Source organism: Lineus longissimus, chromosome 5 (genome assembly GCF_910592395.1).
Source record: "Lineus longissimus chromosome 5, tnLinLong1.2, whole genome shotgun sequence".
NCBI lineage: Eukaryota > Metazoa > Nemertea > Pilidiophora > Heteronemertea > Lineidae > Lineus > Lineus longissimus.
This window is the reverse complement of record NC_088312.1, coordinates 23814627-23832522: the sequence shown is the minus strand read 5'-3', so window position 1 is coordinate 23832522 and position 17896 is coordinate 23814627. Positions and strand designations below refer to the sequence as shown.

General features: G+C 44.7%; 2 protein-coding genes across 5 annotated transcripts; both read right to left on the bottom strand.

Moving 5' to 3' along the window:
• Window positions 1–34: 34 nt before the first annotated feature.
• Window positions 35–5526, bottom strand: LOC135487635 (lanC-like protein 3). The gene is made up of 4 exons (XM_064771653.1): window positions 4867–5526; window positions 4346–4484; window positions 3834–4052; window positions 35–806 (listed from the first exon to the last, which is right to left on the bottom strand). Exons 1-4 carry the CDS (start codon window positions 5410–5412, stop codon window positions 442–444), a joined length of 1269 nt encoding a protein of 422 aa, XP_064627723.1. The 5' UTR covers window positions 5413–5526; the 3' UTR covers window positions 35–441.
• A 651-nt stretch (window positions 5527–6177) lies between these two features.
• On the bottom strand, window positions 6178–15686 carry LOC135487634 (creatinase-like). 4 transcript variants are annotated; one of them, XM_064771649.1, is made up of 6 exons: window positions 15606–15686; window positions 10549–10713; window positions 9339–9948; window positions 9028–9142; window positions 8178–8422; window positions 6178–7635 (listed from the first exon to the last, which is right to left on the bottom strand). In XM_064771649.1, exons 1-6 carry the CDS (start codon window positions 15606–15608, stop codon window positions 7436–7438), a joined length of 1338 nt encoding a protein of 445 aa, XP_064627719.1. In that variant the 5' UTR covers window positions 15609–15686; the 3' UTR covers window positions 6178–7435. The 4 variants fall into 4 exon arrangements, with proteins under 4 accessions (XP_064627719.1, XP_064627722.1, XP_064627720.1 ...); XM_064771652.1 differs by lacking the exon at window positions 15606–15686 and adding an exon at window positions 14840–14915; XM_064771650.1 differs by lacking the exon at window positions 15606–15686 and adding an exon at window positions 13202–13316.
• Between the last annotated feature and the right edge of the window lie 2210 nt (window positions 15687–17896).

The following is a 17896-nucleotide window of genomic DNA, read 5'->3' as shown; positions in this document are numbered from 1 at the left end:
TCAACAGTGTGAATGGTTAAGAGATAAGACTTCATTTCAAATTCATAGGATTTATTTGAAGCAAAAGTTTCATGGAATTAACACTTCTCTGCCTTGACCTTTGACCTCTGAATGAGAGACAAACATTAACAGCTCTTAAACAAACAAAAGCAGTCAGGAACGAAAAGGAAATTGAGCACATTACAATAATGGCAAACTAGCACCAGTCTAACATTTTTTCTCACTGGTGTTCAACATGAATAAAGATCTGCTTAATGTAAGTGAGCAGGGCACACTAAAAGCCTGGCTTGCAATACTTGAAACAATATACCATAACCTATAAAACTTACACTACCGGTATATTCAACACAATACATGTTATTTGAAACCAAATGAACACAGATCAATTTAAAGCTGTGATATTACAAAAGGCCCATAAAACATCAACTACCACACTGGGTCTTAGAAGACGTCAAAAAATGGAAAAGCTGCCTTGTGCGGCTCGAGCAAGTCCGTCAAGAAACACACTGTGCCAGCTAGACCTTCATAAAGACTGTATGGGGAATCTGGTGTCCGTGCACCACCTTTAAACTCATCCGTCATCATGAACTCAGCAAATCTGACCGCTCTGTGTAGGTATTTTGGATCATGTGTAAGACGGTAGAGGAGAAGAAAGACATATCCACTCCCGGCGACACCATGACAGATGCCAGGGCCCTTCTTGAGGAGACCTTTCCTCCATGTGACCTCAGCACACTGCTTGCAGGCATCCAGGTATTTCTCCTCATGCCAGACTAGGTAGGCTTTGGCAAACAGGTACACTACACCTGCAAATTAGAAAGGACTACTTAAAGAAATGTCATATATGGTGTGAAGATGACGGCAGAACCTGCCATATCATGGAACACCTATTGGGTGAAGATGACGGCAGAACCTGCCACATCATGGAGCACCTATTGGGTGAAGATGACGGCAGAACCTGCCACGTCATGGAACACCTATTGGGTGAAGATGACGGCAGAACCTGCCACGTCATGGAGCACCTATTGGGTGAAGATGACGGCAGAACCTGCCACGTCATGGAGCACCTATTGGGTGAAGATGACGGCAGAACCTGCCACATCATGGAGCACCTATTGGGTGAAGATGACGGCAGAACCTGCCACGTCATGGAGCACCTATTGGGTGAAGATGACGGCAGAACCTGCCATGTCATGGAACACCTATTGGGTGAAGATGACGGCAGAACCTGCCATGTCATGGAGCACCTATTGGGTGAAGATGACGGCAGAACCTGCCATGTCATGGAGCACCTATTGGGTGAAGATGACGGCAGAACCTGCCATGTCATGGAACACCTATTGGGTGAAGATGACGGCAGAACCTGCCATGTCATGGAGCACCTATTGGGTGAAGATGACGGCAGAACCTGCCATGTCATGGAACACCTATTGGGTGAAGATGACGGCAGAACCTGCCATATCATGGAACACCTATTGGGTGAAGATGACGGCAGAACCTGCCATGTCATGGAGCACCTATTGGGTGAAGATGACGGCAGAACCTGCCATGTCATGGAACACCTATTGGGTGAAGATGACGGCAGAACCTGCCATGTCATGGAGCACCTATTGGGTGAAGATGACGGCAGAACCTGCCATGTCATGGAGCACCTATTGGGTGAAGATGACGGCAGAACCTGCCATGTCATGGAACACCTATTGGGTGAAGATGACGGCAGAACCTGCCATGTCATGGAGCACCTATTGGGTGAAGATGACGGCAGAACCTGCCATGTCATGGAACACCTATTGGGTGAAGATGACGGCAGAACCTGCCATGTCATGGAGCACCTATTGGGTGAAGATGACGGCAGAACCTGCCATGTCATGGAGCACCTATTGGGTGAAGATGACGGCAGAACCTGCCATGTCATGGAACACCTATTGGGTGAAGATGACGGCAGAACCTGCCATGTCATGGAACACCTATTGGGTGAAGATGACGGCAGAACCTGCCATGTCATGGAACACCTATTGGGTGAAGATGACGGCAGAACCTGCCATGTCATGGAGCACCTATTGGGTGAAGATGACGGCAGAACCTGCCATGTCATGGAGCACCTATTGGGTGAAGATGACGGCAGAACCTGCCATATCATGGAACACCTATTGGGTGAAGATGACGGCAGAACCTGCCATATCATGGAACACCTATTGGGTGAAGATGACGGCAGAACCTGCCATGTCATGGAACACCTATTGGGTGAAGATGACGGCAGAACCTGCCATGTCATGGAGCACCTATTGGGTGAAGATGACGGCAGAACCTGCCATATCATGGAACACCTATTGGGTGAAGATGACGGCAGAACCTGCCATATCATGGAGCACCTATTGGGTGAAGATGACGGCAGAACCTGCCATGTCATGGAACACCTATTGGGTGAAGATGACGGCAGAACCTGCCATGTCATGGAGCACCTATTGGGTGAAGTTGACGGCAGAACCTGCCATGTCATGGAACACCTATTGGGTGAAGATGACGGCAGAACCTGCCATGTCATGGAACACCTATTGGGTGAAGATGACGGCAGAACCTGCCATGTCATGCAACACCTATTGGGTGAAGATGACGGCAGAACCTGCCATGTCATGGAGCACCTATTGGGTGAAGATGACGGCAGAACCTGCCATGTCATGGAACACCTATTGGGTGAAGATGACGGCAGAACCTGCCATGTCATGGAGCACCTATTGGGTGAAGATGACGGCAGAACCTGCCATATCATGGAGCACCTATTGGGTGAAGATGACGGCAGAACCTGCCATGTCATGGAGCACCTATTGGGTGAAGATGACGGCAGAACCTGCCATGTCATGGAACACCTATTGGGTGAAGATGACGGCAGAACCTGCCATGTCATGGAACACCTATTGGGTGAAGATGACGGCAGAACCTGCCATGTCATGGAACACCTATTGGGTGAAGATGACGGCAGAACCTGCCATGTCATGGAACACCTATTGGGTGAAGATGACGGCAGAACCTGCCATGTCATGGAGCACCTATTGGGTGAAGATGACGGCAGAACCTGCCATGTCATGGAGCACCTATTGGGTGAAGATGACGGCAGAACCTGCCATGTCATGGAGCACCTATTGGGTGAAGATGACGGCAGAACCTGCCATGTCATGGAACACCTATTGGGTGAAGATGACGGCAGAACCTGCCATGTCATGGAGCACCTATTGGGTGAAGACGACGACAGAACCTGCCATGTCATGGAGCACCTATTGGGTGAAGACGACGGCAGAACCTGCCATGTCATGGAACACCTATTGGGTGAAGACGACGGCAGAACCTGCCATGTCATGGAACACCTATTGGGTGAAGACGACGGCAGAACCTGCCATGTCATGGAGCACCTATTGGGTGAAGATGACGGCAGAACCTGCCATGTCATGGAACACCTATTGGGTGAAGATGACGGCAGAACCTGCCATGTCATGGAGCACCTATTGGGTGAAGATGACGGCAGAACCTGCCATGTCATGGAGCACCTATTGGGTGAAGATGACGGCAGAACCTGCCATGTCATGGAACACCTATTGGGTGAAGACGACGACAGAACCTGCCATATCATGGAACACCTATTGGGTGAAGATGACGGCAGAACCTGCCATGTCATGGAGCACCTATTGGGTGAAGATGACGGCAGAACCTGCCATGTCATGGAACACCTATTGGGTGAAGATGACGGCAGAACCTGCCATATCATGGAGCACCTATTGGGTGAAGATGACGGCAGAACCTGCCATATCATGGAGCACCTATTGGGTCAGTTGTCTTACCTGGAGCGCCATGACACCAATGGATGAGCGTTTCATCCTCATGACGTCTCATCACACCAACTTCGTCCATAGCAGGAGCGATATTGCCATCTTTTCCTCGGATTGCCATCATGAAGTCGACAGCTTGGTGGAGACACTCTTCAATGCTATAGTTTGATTTGTAATAGTCAGGGAAGTGTAGCAGCATCTGAAGGATGGCGGATAAACCATGGGCTGCACCTGGAAAACACATCAAATACAGGGACATCAGCAAGCGCATTTATCTTCAGATAGTAGAGACTGTCGCAAGATCAACTAGATTTTGACATCACACATGTCGTATATCGTGACCAACTATGAAGGAGCACTGACAGCAATGTTGAGAATGTCCGAAGTAAATCTGTGCTCCAGACACAAGCCACATGAAAGACTGCTAAACACTGTCTCTTGAGATTTTGGAGGCAACAATCAGGTGTTGTGACCTCACGACACTGTCAAATGTACTTGTTTTCTGGATGATAGGGAATTCTTACCCAAATATTCTGTATCATAGTATGCATACATCAACGGACACGGCAGATCTGGCGTAGAGTAACGATGGTGATCAGCCCCTGAACGACCAGATGTTACCATGGCTTCACAGATTTCATGAAGTGAAGTGCTGTCAATAACCTGAAATATCATCACAACAAAATATGATAAGTGGCAGATGCTGATGATGTTCCCAGCATCATTTTCACAACCCAAGTTTTCCTACAGAATGACAAGAACGTCACAAAAGCATTGTATTGGATGTCTCTGCTTCTACTTAAGACTCCAAGCTTGAATAAAATTCAATAATCACTTGAATCTTGAAGAACAGTAAATCAGTTAATGACAGAATCGCTGGTAACAATACATTAACAACAATGTTATATAAGGAATGAAAATAGTTTATAGAGCTGGTGTGTCTCGTGGTTGTGAGTCTTTGTCTTTGGAAGTCTTTGTGCAGTGGCACGAGGGATTAAGAACTAATACAGTAACTAACAGAGAATGTCACTTGACATCTGCATACCTGTGTTTGATGGGTTCTGGTCAGAGCTAAAGCACCACAGAGATAACCAGCTCTTCCGACAAATAGTTCATCCGAGCCACAGCGAAGGAAGTTCAATGGCACAACCTTCTTGGCCAGCCGTGCATAATCATTCACAAGTTTAGTCGCCACATCCTGTTGTCCCAATGCTTTGAATATAATGCTCCCCACAGCATAGGCTCCAGCTCCACCAAGTAGGAAGGAATGTTCATCATGCTTCTCTACTACAGCAGATTCTAAAGCAACTTCAATATAGTCACGAGCAGTGTTCAGATAATCATATCTTTCAGAGCTAAACACTTCACACTGAGCCACATAGTAGTACATGTAAGCGACCCCAGCTACACCCACATACAGGCCTCCATCACCACCACTCCCAGGCTTCCGTGGAGGCTGTCCTTTCAGGATCGTGTCAACAGTGGATTTGATGATCTTCTTCCAATATGACCTATCAATGTCTCCTTCAACTTCATGGGCTGACCTGCCACAAACAAAGTCACCCAGATTATTCTTAAAGTAACGCACCATTTCTAAATTTCACGCTCTGAATGTATTTTTGAAGGATTTATGAAGCAACAGGGAATGTTTCAGGTGTGCACTTGATTTAGAAATTGGAGAAATTGGGAAGGAAGCGCAGAATTGCGGTCCTTTCGCCCCATGACCTCTTCGCCCCAGTCTTTTCGCTCCTTGGGCCATTAATAGCGCGTTCGATTTCTAGCGCCGCGCTTCGGTAACAAAAAGGACGCACTGGCGCTTACTCGTGCTGGTAATCGAACACGCTAAGGTCTCATTGGGGACTTTTTTGTATTCATGCGCGGCCAAGCCCTAACCGTAGTTCCTAAAAACATTGATTTCTCGGTCCTCACAGTACGTCAGTGTTGATTCAGCAGTTGTTTTGGCAAAGACATGTTTTTTTGAGTTTCTAAAACCTAGAGCGCTACTCAATAGGCAACTAACAAGAAACTACGCATTTAATGTTGTTGCCGACGTATGTGTACATTGAACTTGGGATGTGCGTCGGCCCCGTGTTGAAATGCCGTCCAGTGCCAGTTGGTGCAATTTTCGCTGATTTGTGCAAAATTCAACATATCTCAAAAGTTCAATGCATGGTTGACCTTCGAACCATGTATTCTGGCATAGTTCTTATAACTGTATGAGGTAATCACCAATTTGATAATGTGAAGGAGAAGGACCGATTTCTAAATTACGAAACGAATATTGTCCTTGATTCCTTCCAATATCTTCCTTGGGACTGGTTAACTGTTCATGCGAAAGTCGAACTCGAAATCAATGTGAAATTCTGTATACTATATCGATATTTTATTCCGAAATTTATAAGATGACCGTCTTGGTCAATCGCTTGAACTAATCTCTCTAAATTCTAGTCTGACACGAGGTACGAAACAACCGATTCTAAGAATATTATGACTAATTGAATAAAAAACATACTAAGGTACGCTACTAACACTAACAGGAGGATGGTCATCTTTAAAGAGACAAACAATTCTCGGAAAGTTCAAAGGCATGTCCGGTCGTCACACTAAAGATGTTGGTACGTTGGTGATGACCCTAAAAACTAAACTTGAAAAAGTATTTTTCTCCTCAACATACCCCCTCACTGATGAAACCTAGGGGAGCATCAGCTGCACACCGTATAACTATCAAACATTTCGATGACGATAGTTGAAAAATTAAAAGATTGTATGTGTAAAATCATACAAGTTGACCTAAACTATAGGTAAATCAATCACATTCAAACAAACTGTATTTCAGATTAAACATCCGTTCCAATATACACTGTGGAATTTCGTAGCATCAAATATGGAGTAAACATGCACATGTCTGCATCCAAGAAAAGTGTCCTCGATAGTTTACCAATGAGCCGGTAAACAAGAAACATTCATAGTCCTGATTTCAATTTATATATTGTCTCTTTACTTAGTTATTTTTACTACGTTTAGCTGGTCTAAATAATGACTGGTGCCACGAATGGATCTCTTTAAATGATGCGCTTTCAATGGAAACCGGCCGATCAAAGGATTGACCAGGCGCTAGCAGGTGGGGTTGGCTGACATAATCGATTGATCATACACTGAAAACATGACTCCACTTGATAAGTTTATTGATACACACAAGTTACTTCCGGCGATGACGTTTTACATGTCAAAGGATAGAATGTCGGCCGGTAAACAAAGGATTCTGTTATGCGGTTATGCAGCAATGTACCATAATCCGCCAGAAAGGAATAACGCTGGACACTTTCCAGGGGGAAATGTTCGCCTACTACACATGACCTGTGTCATTTCTGGCAGTTGACACATGTCCTGTGTAGAGGTCAAACTGTCCGACCAGAGGGCAACACATACGGTTCCCAATGACCGTCAATAGCTCAGCGCATAATAGAATCCTTTGTTCCCGGACATTTTATCCTAGGACATTTTAAACTTCTACACCGGCCCTAGAAACCAGAATGACAGTTGCCATATTCAACATTGACGATAACTCGAATTCCAGCTCCTATTCGCAAAAGATACAAATGATTGCGACCCACTCATGCTTTGATGATAAGTTTCTCCGGTCCAAAGGGAAACTTTGTGATATTCTCCGCGCCGTCTTCCTTCACGATGAGAATGTCGTGTTCCCTGTACCCGCCGGCTCCCGGCTGACCCTCAGGGATCATCACCATCGGTACCATCGCCATCACCATGTTAGGTGCCAGCACGGTGTCGATGTGTTCCCTCAGCTCCAAACCTGTAAAAAACAAAATCGTATACAGCCTCCGCATTATGTCATCCTGTGCATGGGTCTTTATGTGAAGTGGCAATGCATTATGACAATGTAGTAAAACCTTCTAAGCCTAGATTCATTATGACATCAATTATAAGCATTACGTTAGTTTGCCCCATACCTTGCAGTTAAAAGAATTACGGCTCTGTTGTCTTTAAACAAAGCCCGCTCGCACCTAGGCCTAAGTTTCTATTGTTCTACTGTCTTATCAAAGAGTTATCAGGGCAATCCTAATAAGATCGACCCCCACGGAACAGCCATTCATGAGAGTCGATAGGTCTGAATCGGCAAGAGAGTAAACGTAATCATGACGTTTAGATATTCAACCGCGTGTTGGCATAGCTCGAACGAGCTCCATCGAACAGATTGATCAGGTTATACCGTGGCACCTCCTAGTAGCATGGTCGAATCGAGTGACTTCGACGTATGTCAGCCCCATTAGGCAACAACTCGCAAGACGGCTGACCTTGCCAAGACTGTCAAGGTCGAAAAGAATATAGCCTTACCACCCTCTCGCCCGTAGTAATGGGACAGCACGCCAAACGAGTGGCCATAGCCAAAGCTTCTGTACTTCAGGAGGCCGACCTGCCTGTAAATGTCGTTCAGTTCGTGGGCGATCTCGGAACACTTGGCTCCTGGGCGGATCAGCTCAAGGCCTCTTCGATGAACCTGGCAGTTTTTTTCCCAGATATCGATATTCTCGTCGGTGGCGTGGTTCAGGAATAGGGTGCGCTCAAGGGCGGTGTAGTACCTGGAAGAGGGCAAATGTGGTGAGACGTGCTTGAAGCGTTTGATTAAGTGAATCTCTCTGTTGGTTATGCCTTACGCTCTACAATGCCAATGATGTAACAACATGATTTCCACATCCCAAGTTCCAGGTGTAACGACTTTGGTTATTCCCCATATATGAGTGCTTCCATACAATAGACAAGACATTGGAGACAAGACATCTCGAGAGACAGTGACTTCTCAGTATGGGAAAACCTGGAGAACCATGCCAACCTGTGTTTTAGCGTTCCCCATTAACAATGAGGCCGGGAACAGCCAAAAGCGCTATACCGGCATTGTACGAAACGGCACAACCATGGACTATTCCAGGACATCGCAGAGAGATGATGGGGGGGGATACCTTTTCTGGTGGCAAAAAACGGGAGTTTGAAGAGAAAACATCGCAACAGCTGTCGACAGGACTTTGAGAGCGACATGAAAATCATGAGCTACTTTTGGCACGAACTCGAGATGATCACCAAAGACAGTGAAAGCCCTTGGTGTGTTGGGATAGAGGTGGTCACGCTCTCAGAAGAGCGGATGTGGGGTCAAGTGAAAAGTATGTGTTGTTGGTTATATTTCACTTACCCTTGAATCATCGGGAAGCAGCTAAGACTGAGGATGTCTCCCTTCTGGACCCTCCGTGATGTCACAGGGTTGTGGGCACCATCTGTGTTGATGCCAGACTGGAACCAGGTCCATGCTGAAAGTGATAACATGTATGTCAACGAGGTGTTAGTCCTTCAGCAGTATCACTTAACAGGTGGTGCAATGCATATCAACCAATGGAAATTTTCGATTTAGATCTTGGGAAGGAAGCCTGAGAAAACAACTCTTTAATTACAAAGACGTGCTGTTAGTTAATATTTGCAAAATGTGACATCAACAGGCCAACTTACTGTCGAGCAATTCGCTGTTAGGATACGTCTTGGCAATCTCTCTCACCATAGCCCTAGTGGAAGCAAGAGCAACCTCATGCTCTGGAACATCCTCCTTTAAAGCCTCAACTATTGCAGCGCCACCTATATCACAAATCCGCGCCCCCTGCCGGATGATATCAATCTCTTCTGCAGACTTGATCATGCGCATCTTCTGCGTTGGGAGGCCAACGTCAACTTTTGGGTTATCAGGCAGAGTATTGTCCAATCTCTTGTAGTTGTCAAGGTTCACGTGGTCGAACTCGATGCCGATTTTCCCCTTGACGCCTTCGAGAAGTTTCTTGACGCAGAAGTAGTAGTTATCATTCCGCCAATCAGTGTATGTGATGCAGTCGCCATATGAACGTCGCCACGGCTGACCGCCATCAATACCGGCTGAGACAGTCGTAACCTTATCGGGAGTGATCACTAACCCGTAGTCACGCCCAAAATAACAGAATTGAAATCCGCCGCTAAAGTAGTTGATGTTGGGATATGACGTCATCACGCATGCGCCGATCTCATTCTGCGCCATGTAGGCCCGGAGTTTCCCAAGGCGATTCTCGACTTCGGACTTCGAGAACAAACTCACCTGAAGACCACCAAGTGGTATATATTAGCCGTTGCCTCTTTTTGGGGTGCAGCAGTGAGTGAATAAATATGTTGTTATGCTAGAGGGAGACATGAGAGTATGGCTAATTGTTTAACTCATCACCATCATCATCATCAAAGAAGGTATCTTGGTCCAAAATTGGACCCTTGCCTTATAGAATATGCTGAGCGGCGCATGGGGTCAGCTATTTGGTGGAGATAAAGCTCCGTTGAGTTTTCCCAAGTAATAGTTATAGTGCAGTAACATATCGCAGTGGGTGCAGTGGTGCAGTCAAGAGAGGTGATGCTGTGTATTATAATGAACGTGTGTGTTGGTAGGGTTTCGCATGGGAGCCAGAACATTTACCACAAAAATTGGAGCGCATATTAGGATAGTACAGTGGTGGTTCGCTCTATTGAGCATGAACACCTTACCCAAAAACGTGATTTGTATTGTATACCGATTTCCTTGTTGGTCAGATGTCCGGCGTTTGGTTTGGTGTATCTTAGGTCTCTTGGAGTGTCCTTGAGCTATACGAAGTATTTGAGATTAAATGAGTAGTAGATGATAACTGTTTGATTGAAGCACAATGCTACTCACCTTTTCTCCTTGACACATGTTCTGGGTCCTTGGACGATCATCACTGGAAGCTGCAGCAGCCCTTAGAGGTGTGGTCCGCATTCCACGACGAGGTGCCAAGCCTCGAACTGTGGACGAGGCAAGCCTTCCGAATCTGATGAGGGCCATGGTTACCTGTAGCTGGACCTGCCGATGAAACAAACACTCTCGTATACTTTGTAAAGATTCTTGTACTTTGATAGTATGTGCCCGTGAAACACACCCGGAAACCTTTTTTCAAATAGACGAATTCGAAGAAGACGAATCAGTACCAAAAAAATCAAATGCGCACACTCAGAACTCGACAGAAGGCCTTAGTGGACTTCGGACAATGCCTAGAGACACGGCTGTAAAGTATACCTCCGGGATATAGCAAATATCGGCCCTTTAATTTCTGCATGCTGCGATATCGGACTATTGGACAGCAATCTTTGTACATTTTTAATTGGATAATAACTGAATTACATGTAGTTATTATGTTGTTAACGTGGTGTATCGAATGATTTAGTATCATTCAGCGGAAATAATTTTGTCGGGGATGCGCGATTTCGTGCCTAAGAGTGTCTATTGAGAAGCAGTCAATTTTGTTCCGTATAGTTTACTATAATTTTAATGGGGTTAGGGAAGATATTTGCTGTCCAAATTGTCCGATCATGAAAAATTGCTTATTCATACCATGCGAATAGTTTCATAATTTTGTAATTGCATGCAGTTAGGAAATTTGTATTTAATACTGATGCCTTTGCTTGATTAAACAGTTTTGAGAAAGATTTTGGAAATGTTTCGGCTTTGACTACGTCCTTGTAATCAAATCGTGGTAACCCCACGTAGCCTGGAAGAAGGCAGAAGTAATCGAGTTGTGGAAAAGGAACGAGAACTTTTCACGGCGACCCTTCGTTCATTGTGAAACGCAGTGGTCTGCAGTGCCAAAACAAACTTCTTCTAATTTGTCTGTAGTGTAAGCCTTTACAGAAGATCCAGAAGTATTAAGGTAGCAGGAAGGGGTGGGCGTTTGTGGTTTCTGAGTGTGAGGGGGTATTGTGGTGTCGTTATATGTATAATGTAAATAAACAGTTATGCCAGGATGGACAAAATATGTACAGTGGCCAGCGCTTGCTCTTTGTTTTATTCTTTACTGACTGATGTTGTCAGTTTGAATTGCGTTCTGCATCTCTCCATGCGCCTGGCTTTGGTCCGACAGTGGCATTGGGTACGGGAGTGGGTAGGTGATATGCCTAATATGTGAGGGCCTTATTTGGAACGGGACCTGCTGTCACTGGTCTCAATGCATTGTGCAAAATAGCGTACTCCAATCAATCTATTGGGGGTTGCATGTAGATAGCAGCAATAAGTCCCTAAATGCAGTTAATTTCGTGTTTAACCTTTAATAAAACTTCAGTAACGTTAGAAATTTAATGTAGCTCAATCATCGTGCCCATTTAACTAATGTATAATACATTTCAACTTTGCCCGCTCCATGGGTATATGCTTATGTATAATGTAAGCAATTTTCGTCAGGTCCGTCATTTGTAATGACCAAGTAGCTTCTAGAGTGACTCAACCACTCTCTTGATTGCAGCGGCCGCCTCAGCGCCACCACGCGGGGCCTAATGGTACTAGGCTAAGTAGCTTCGCGCGATATGCACCATTCTGGGAAAACTCAATGAGGAAGTATGCTCATTAGCATAATCTATTCTTAGCTCCAGTTCGAGGTAATCTTGCGCAGGGTTTCTGCGGCCCAGATACATTGTGGTGGAAAACGTCTAGTACAAAGAACACCTGGCTTGCGCCAGACTAATAAGTGAAGAAGGTCTGGCTGCGCGAGACTACGGTGGTAAAAATTACCCTTGCAGAGACTCTGTGACGCAGGCAATTAAAAATGCTCTCAAAACACGATAAAAAAAGATTATTTATTAACATTTCCTGAACTATATACCTTCTAATTATCACTTTACATAAATAGGTTGGCGTTAGGTCGCGTGCTTTTCTTTCCTACTAAGTATTACTTGTAATTTTGTTGTTGCTTGGAGTATACTCCAATGTTGTTGAGAAGTACAAAAGGAAACTAATCAAAGTAGACTCTATTTTTAAACACTGTGAGCTATTATTGCTCTTTCCATATACTACCCACCTACTGGATTGGCCTAATCTCTACCATGGCAACACTCATTACTTATTCATGTGGGTGTACCACTAGCGGCACAACACAACAGAACCATTGCCTCAAAATTGGTCTCAGTTGAAAAAACAGCCGTACATATAACGCAACATGGTGATGAATTGCTTAACTGAAAGACTAAGAAGTAAATGCCATTGGGTAGTAGAGAGCAAATGCAGCTCAGTGGTGTAAGAACCATCTAAATCGGTAGACTGGTGCCTGATCTGCAGCTGCCGAAATAAAGGCTATGTAACTGGTTTTTAAGTTAAAGGTTTTTTGGAACTAATCCGGCTTTGGTATTATGTAAGCTGTAACAAGTAAGGGAAGCCTATCAAATCGAAGTTTTTGAAAAAAAAATCAACTTTCAAAGTCAAACTGCCATCACATCGAACACTATATTATTTTGACCGGACCGGTTTTTGGACGTTTAAGCACCTTAACCAACTATTCCTAAATGACAACAAGCCTCGCTCTTACCATTCAAATGTACATTTAGGTTGTTTATGGGCGATGTTTGAAGGAAAGAAAAAGACTCATCTACTGAATCGTGGCTGCCGTGGAGCAAGATGACTACACCCCATGTTGATTATTGTTGCCAAGTCTCACTCTGTTCAGCCCATATATCATTATAGGCCTATTGTAGCCTCGATCCGCGACGGTCGGTGGCAGATTCAAGGGGGTCATTGCGCACGGGAATGCCATGAATGGACGCCGGTCTGTACGGATTGGGGATCATCTCATACAGCTTACTTGATTACATAGCAAATAGCATTCTGTTGATTATTGTTGCCAAGTCTCGCTCTGTTTAGCCCATTATATCATTATATTATAGCCTCGATTCGCGACGGTCAGTGTCAGATTCAAGGGGGTCATTGCGCACGGGTGATCACTTGATTACATAGCAAATAGTATTCTGTTGATTATTGTTGCCAAGACTCACTCTGTTTAGCCCATTATATCATTACCAGCATTGTACCCGTAGCCCAGGCAGGTTCAAATGGGCTATACCTAATTGAATAGATTGAATTGCAATGAAAATCTAATGTCGGCCTCCAAATGGCTCGAACCAATTGCACTATCAGTCACTACTATAACTTTAAAATGCGTGCTCCTCCTACATGTAGCAAGGTCTCGGACAAGGCACTTACTCGACAGGCAAGCTAGAAGTTCAGCACCGTGAGCAGCTCCTTGATAAGGCCATGCCAAGTTCAGAGTGCCTCTTCAGATACATCAAGTATTGAAAGCTGTGGTGAGCACATAAACAGACCATGGTAACCTTCATTTGAAAATCCCTTCATAATCAAGGGCTAGCTCTGGCTAACACAGCACCCATAGACAATAGACCACCAATTTGATCCCAGCTCCTTACTGCGGGAAAACCCAAGTCAAGCAACCAAAAGTACCAAAAATACATTTTTGTTGACATTTGAACTGGACACATACGTTTGTTTACAATTTCTTTCCCCGCGAAATCTCGAAGATCAGGTGACCTGCAATCGTGGATTGAAAATAACATTAACCTTGGTTCAGCAGGTCAACAGGTACAGGCTGTTCCAATCATCCCCCTACAGCCAGCTGTTCAACAGGTAGTGTTACTCACCCCACAGGGAGTGCAGGTAATTGATTAATCCCCTGCATAACTAAACAGCAATGGCTTGGCTTCTGTGAGTGGTAAGGAGAATTGACAGTGTCCGATTAAAAATCCCTCATTACTGCTCCGCTGAAGTAAATTTCCGAAAATAAACATAACGTTGCATCAGGATACACCTGCAAACGTGCAAATTTTCGAGACGAAACACTACCCCCAAATGGCACTTTATCGAGCCGCCTTATAGTATTATGATATTGATAATGTGATTTAGAATTTCTGTTCTTAGCATACAATGTTTTAATGGACTTACACCAAAATACCTTGACGACCTTTTGGTTGCCCACCAGCCAGCACGAACTTTACGTTCCTCGTCAATGGGGCTGATCGTTACTCCTCGTTACAAAACACAGTTCTACGGTGCTAGGGCATACTCAGTCGCCGCTCCCCTTCTGTGGAACGATCTCCCCTACACATCAGGGTGTGCTGGTTCGGTGAACAGCTTCAAGGTCGCGGTTAAAACCCACCTTTTTAAATCCTTTTAAATGTTGTTTTAAAAATGTTTTAAAATCAATAATGTTTTCTATTGTAAAGCGCACTGAGGTTTCATTGAAACTTAGTGCGCTATATCAGCACTTATTATTATTATTATTATCCTCTACGGTCAACCAATCATTTTCACATGTAATACTTGTAATCTCGTTGTTGAGAGTACAACAGGAAACTAATCAAAGTATATTCTATTTTTAAACACTGTGAGCTATTGTTGCTAATTTCCATATACTACCCACCTACTGGATTGGCCTAATCTCTACCATGGCAACACTCATTACTTATTCATGTGGGTGTACCACTAGCGGCACAACACAACAGAACCATTGCCTCAAAATTGGTCTCAGTTGAAAAAACAGCCGTACATATAACGCAACATGGTGATGAATTGCCTAACTGAAAGACTAAGAAGTAAATGCCATTGGGTAGTAGAGAGCAAATGCAGCTCAGTGGTGTAAGAACCATCTACATTGGTAGACTGGTGCCTGATCTACAGCTGCCGAAATAAAGGCTATGTAACTGGTTTTTAAGTTAAAGGTTTTTTGGAACTAATCCGGCTTTGGTATTATGTAAGCTGTAACAAGTAAGGGAAGCCTATCAAATCGAAGTTTTTGAAAAAAATCAACTTTCAATGTCAAACTGCCATCACGTCGAACACTACGATTATTTGACCGGACCGGTTTTTGGACGTTTAAGCACCTTAACCAACTATTCCTAAATGACTACAAGCATCGATCTTACCATTCAAATATACTTTTAGGTTGTTTCTGGGCGATGTTTGAAGGAAAGAAAAAGACTCATGTACTGAATCGTGGCTGCCGTGGAGCAGGTTCGGAGAGCGCGATCGCTGCTGGGAACCTTTTGGTTGCTCGTGGGACCCGCTTTGATGATCGCCGCCCAGACCCTCACGTGACCAATTCTCCATTTAAGATGCTGCTACTGCGCATGCGTTATCTATGTGTGGAGCATGGTCAGGCGGTGCATCTACATGACGGCAATCTTATTTGAATATTCTATTAATAGATAAATTTAACCCCTTCGTGGTATTTACGCGCTCAACTTGGCCAGGGTGAGATCGGGTGAGATGGATCGAGTTGCGCGACTGGGTCTTCGTCAGTGGCGCCGGGATCTGTGGTTTCTTGTGATCTTGAGCTGTTATTATTATGAACTAACATGTAGACTACTATCTTCACTGTACTGCTGACATCAGGTTACTAGTAAGACCCCCTTTAGGAGGGGCTCTTAAGATACACGTGTGTGCGGGAGTAGATAATGTAAATGAATGATGAGAAATAAAGAGAGTATTGTATATCCTACAAACAATTTTTTTTGGTATTTTTCTGAATTAACTCCGTTGAGTTTACCGATTTCTCCGCGATCTTCCGGTGGTGGTTGCTATCCCATTGGTTGAAATTAATTTAAATTAAATTTAAATTAATTAAAATCTTCATGGGAATTCGCTACATCATATGCCTAAGAAATTGGCCAATTATATTAATATTTTTATTAGAGAAATATCCGTCCTAAATAATGACAGAAAAGGGTGGTTTATTTCAATTTTGTGTCGACATGGTCGAGGTCACGTGACATAAAAACAAAACAATCGCACACACCCGTCCAAAAAAGGCACTTTAAGAAAAACAAATACGTTTTTCCAGCTTAAAACCACACTGACGACTAAGTTATATTGGTCTACTGCCCAAATCTGAAGTATCAAATTGAATCACAAACTAGAACTAGCTCTATTTAGCTATAGTTGCGTGAAAAATTCGGGTGAGCGACGTACATTCTGTACCCTAGCCAATAGAATAATTAAACTACTTTCAGCCGTCTGCTCCGGTCTCGTTAGGGAGTTTTTCCCAAATGTACGCGATGATGACGTGCCCCATTAACGGGACGTAACATCTATTTTAAAATGCGTTTCCAAAGTGAATGCATGAGGACATCCCATTTATTTGTGTCGTATATCACTGGAAACGCCCGATTCCCGTGAATAAGGACAATCACAATGTATTACATTACCAGAACAAAAATGCGTCGGAAGGAACTATATGGATGGTCCCATCGCAACCCCCCCCCTCCAGCAGTATGACACAGAAGGGCTAGTTGACTGTCCACCGGGGGGGTTTCCCCCCAACGCACTGGTAAAAACCTATGTCGACGGAGGGGGTTTGGGGGGTGTCCCCCCATTGTAACAGCTGTAGTTGTTAGAGCTTGCACTTAACACATGCTCGTAGGGGGGTTCGGGGGAGCTCCCCCGACCTAAAGGGGGCTCACTAAGTCCTTGACTTTACATATTATTATCGTGCTTGCCCTCTTGTAGTAGGCCTATGGACTTTTCATTTAAGCACTAAAATTATTGAATTTTTCTCTGCAATCTACTGTGGCTGGGAAAGGACATCGAAAAAAAAAATTCTCGGCGGGACGACTTATTAAGTCGGGGGGACGACTTATTATGTCGGGGGGGGGGACGACTTAATGGGTGATATGAATAAAGACCAGCAAATGCTTTTATCTAAATCTCCATGTACGTTTACACTAGGCCTTCCTCTACAAAACCGGAGTAAAAGCATTTGCTAGTCTTTATTCATATCACCCATTATCTCGGGGGACGACTTAGTAAGTCGGGGGGACGACTTAGTAAGTCGGGAGGACGACTTAGTAAGTCGGGGGGACGACTTATTATCTTGGGGGGACGACTTATTAAGTCGGGGGGACGACTTATTATGTCGGGGGGACGACTTATTATGTCGGGGGGACGACTTAGTAAGTCGGGGGGACGACTTAGTAAGTCGGGGGGACGACTTATTATCTCGGGGGGGGGGGACGACTTATTAAGTCGGGGGGACGACGAATTATGACAGCGAGGGCGATGCCTGGCTGTGACTCTCTCATCTCTCTCACCGTGTAGACAACTTGGCAGAGCAGCCAAGACTGATTTGGCCTGGCTGTGACTGTCTCATCTCTCTCGCCCTATCAATAACTAGGCAGTGCGGCGAAGACTGATGCGGCCTAGCTGTGACTGTCTCATC

Excerpts from the sequence above, each read along its gene's own strand:
- LOC135487634 (XM_064771649.1), bottom strand. Across the intron at positions 8,423-9,027 it reads TGCTTCCCGATGATTCAAGG|GTACTACACCGCCCTTGAGC; the intron begins GTAAGTGAAATA and ends GCCCTCTTCCAG. Across the intron at positions 7,636-8,177 it reads TTACTACGGGCGAGAGGGTG|GTTTGGAGCTGAGGGAACAC; the intron begins GTAAGGCTATAT and ends TGTTTTTTACAG.
- LOC135487635 (XM_064771653.1), bottom strand. The coding sequence starts at position 5,412 with ATGGTGCGTTACTTTAAGAATAATCTGGGTGACTTTGTTTGTGGCAGG. Across the intron at positions 4,485-4,866 it reads CCAGAACCCATCAAACACAG|GTTATTGACAGCACTTCACT; the intron begins GTATGCAGATGT and ends ATGATATTTCAG. Across the intron at positions 4,053-4,345 it reads CTATGATACAGAATATTTGG|GTGCAGCCCATGGTTTATCC; the intron begins GTAAGAATTCCC and ends TGTGTTTTCCAG.